The sequence below is a fragment of the Silurus aristotelis genome (genome assembly GCF_946808225.1).
Source record: "Silurus aristotelis genome assembly, chromosome: 16".
NCBI classification, from domain to species: Eukaryota; Metazoa; Chordata; class Actinopteri; order Siluriformes; family Siluridae; genus Silurus; species Silurus aristotelis.
Genome location: NC_139589.1, coordinates 25,322,634 through 25,325,133, shown reverse-complemented (window position 1 = coordinate 25,325,133; position 2,500 = coordinate 25,322,634). Strand labels below are relative to the sequence as shown.

Sequence of the window (2,500 nt, the reverse complement as noted above, 5' to 3'; positions counted from 1 at the left end):
GGCTTTTTATTTCCATCAGTATCTCTGTGATCACGTCTTTCTGTCAGGAGGAGAAACTTCTGATCAGTCCGGAAAAATGTAGAATTTGGGGTCCGGGGCTCGAGCCGCGTCTGGTGCTTCCTGTCCGTTATTTCTACATTCAGGCGGTGAATGAAGCTGGAGAAAACATCACCACGTCCCCGGGTACACTGAACTCTACACTGAACTCTACACTGAACTCTACACTAAACTCTACACTGAACTCCACACTGAACTCTACACAAAACCCACACTGAACTCTACACTAAACTCTACACAAAACCCACACTGAACTCTACACAAAACCCACACTGAACTCTACACAAAACCCACACTGAACTCTACACTAAACTCTACACTAAACTCTACACTAAACCCACACTGAACTCTACACTAAACTCTACACTAAACCCACACTGAACTCTACACTAAACTCTACACTAAACCCACACTGAACTCTACACTAAACTCTACACAAAACCCACACTGAACTCTACACTAAACCCACACTGAACTCTACACAAAACCCACACTGAACTCTACACAAAACCCACACTGAACTCTACACTGAACTCCACACAAAACCCACACTAAACTTTACACTGAACTCTACACTAAACTCTACACTGAACTCGACACAAAATACACACTGAATTCTACACGAAACACTACACTAAACTCTACACCAATTCTACACTGAACTCTATGCTAAATTCTACACTAATCTCTATATTGGATTCTACACTAAAATATATACTGTAGTGTAGACTAAACTTTATACTGAATTCTTCACTAAACTATTAAATTCTACACTAAAGTCTACTGTAGTGTAGACTAAACTCTATACTGATTTCTATATTAAACTCTATACTGAATTCTGCACTAATCTCTACGCTGAATTATACACTTAACTATACAGAATTCTACAGTGAACTATACATTTTCAACTAAACTATTCTAAATTCTACAATAAACTCTATATTGTAGTGTAGAATTAACTACTGAAGCCACATTAAATTATACTGAGTTCCTCACTAAACTTCTGTCTGGTTCCTCTAAAGGTTTCTTCCTCATAACATCTAAGGGAGTTTTTGCTTGCCACAGTCTCCATGCTGCTCATCAGGGATAAATACACACCGTTCACCTTCACTGTCGATTTCTGTAAAGCTGCTTTGAATTCTACGCCAAACTCTATACCAAATTCTACACTAATCTCTACACTTATCTCCATACCGAACTCTACATTGAACTTTATACTAAACTCTATACTATAGAACTAAATATTTTGAATAAATATTTTTTTTAATTAAATGTATTATTTATTTAAACATTTCTTTATTGTCTGTCTTTGTATATTTATACTTCGTTTTTTATTTTTCTAATATTATATTAATTTGATATTAATTCAATGTATATTAATTACTTCAGGAACCGAAATAAATTATTACTTTTATTGTTGATGTATTATTATTATTTGTATTTATTTGTATATGTGTGTGTGTGTGTGTGTGTGTGTGCCAGGTGCAGACATGTTCCAGGTGAGAGTGAGCGCTCTCTCGGGGCAGGAGCGAGTCCGTGTTCATGTGGCTGCTCCTCTGGATCGGAGTGACGGCTCGTTCCTCGTGAGGTTCCGGCTTTACTCCAGCGTAGTTAACGGTCTGAAGGTGGAGGTGTTTCACAAAAACACACCTGTGGCTCAGTCTCCATACACACTGACAGGTGAGGGTGTCACCAAGATAAGCCCCGCCCACTGCCCCTTCATTATAAAGACATTATGGTGAAGGTCATGTAGATGTTCAGGAGCGTTTTGGTATTTTTATTGTTGTTATGAACGACTCTGGCTCCGCCCCCTGTTGCAGGAGCAGTGTATCACGAGGACTGCGATTGCCCGGACGAGGACGCGGAGGCGTGGCTGAGGATGATGAAGTGTCCGGGTGCAGATCTTCAGATTGATCAGGATTTTAGTGCTTTTCCCTCCATCGAGCTGCGGAGGTTGAGACAGGAAGTTCCCTCACGCTTCTCAAACCGTGGCGTGATTCACTACACCATCAAGGACAACCAGCTGCACCGGCGCTCGCTTGGGAAATACACCGAATTCAAGATGTTCTCAGACGAAATGCTGCTGTCACTCATGCGCAAAGTGAGATGTTTCCACACGTCCCACACCACGTTATATCCAACAAACGTGTGTCCTGAAGATTTTCTGATCTTCTGACTGTAAATCCCCTGACAGGTCCGTGTGCCGGACGTTGAGTTCTTCATTAACGTCGGAGACTGGCCCTTAGAGACACGCAAAGCTTCAGACACTCCTAAACCTCTTCCTGTTCTCTCATGGTGTGGCTCGGTGGACACGCGTGACATCATCCTGCCCACCTATGACATCACACACTCCACCTTAGAGGCCATGAGGGGCGTGTCCAATGACCTGCTGTCTGTACAGGGAAATACAGGTGTGTGTGTGTGTGTGTGTGTGTGTGTGTGT

The 2,500-nt window shown here is 41.8% G+C and overlaps 1 protein-coding gene across 1 annotated transcript in view; it reads left to right on the top strand.

The window, feature by feature from the left end:
• poglut3 (protein O-glucosyltransferase 3) overlaps nucleotides 1–2,500 on the top strand; it is a 6,736-nt gene that overhangs the window by 100 nt on the left and 4,136 nt on the right. The window contains exons 1-4 of the mRNA XM_083565527.1: nucleotides 1–183; nucleotides 1,540–1,737; nucleotides 1,878–2,158; nucleotides 2,252–2,468. The exon at nucleotides 1–183 is cut by the window's left edge and continues 100 nt beyond it. Of these exons, the coding sequence (XP_083421653.1) occupies nucleotides 1–183; nucleotides 1,540–1,737; nucleotides 1,878–2,158; nucleotides 2,252–2,468 (879 nt within the window). The remainder of the gene's footprint in view (nucleotides 184–1,539; nucleotides 1,738–1,877; nucleotides 2,159–2,251; nucleotides 2,469–2,500) is intronic.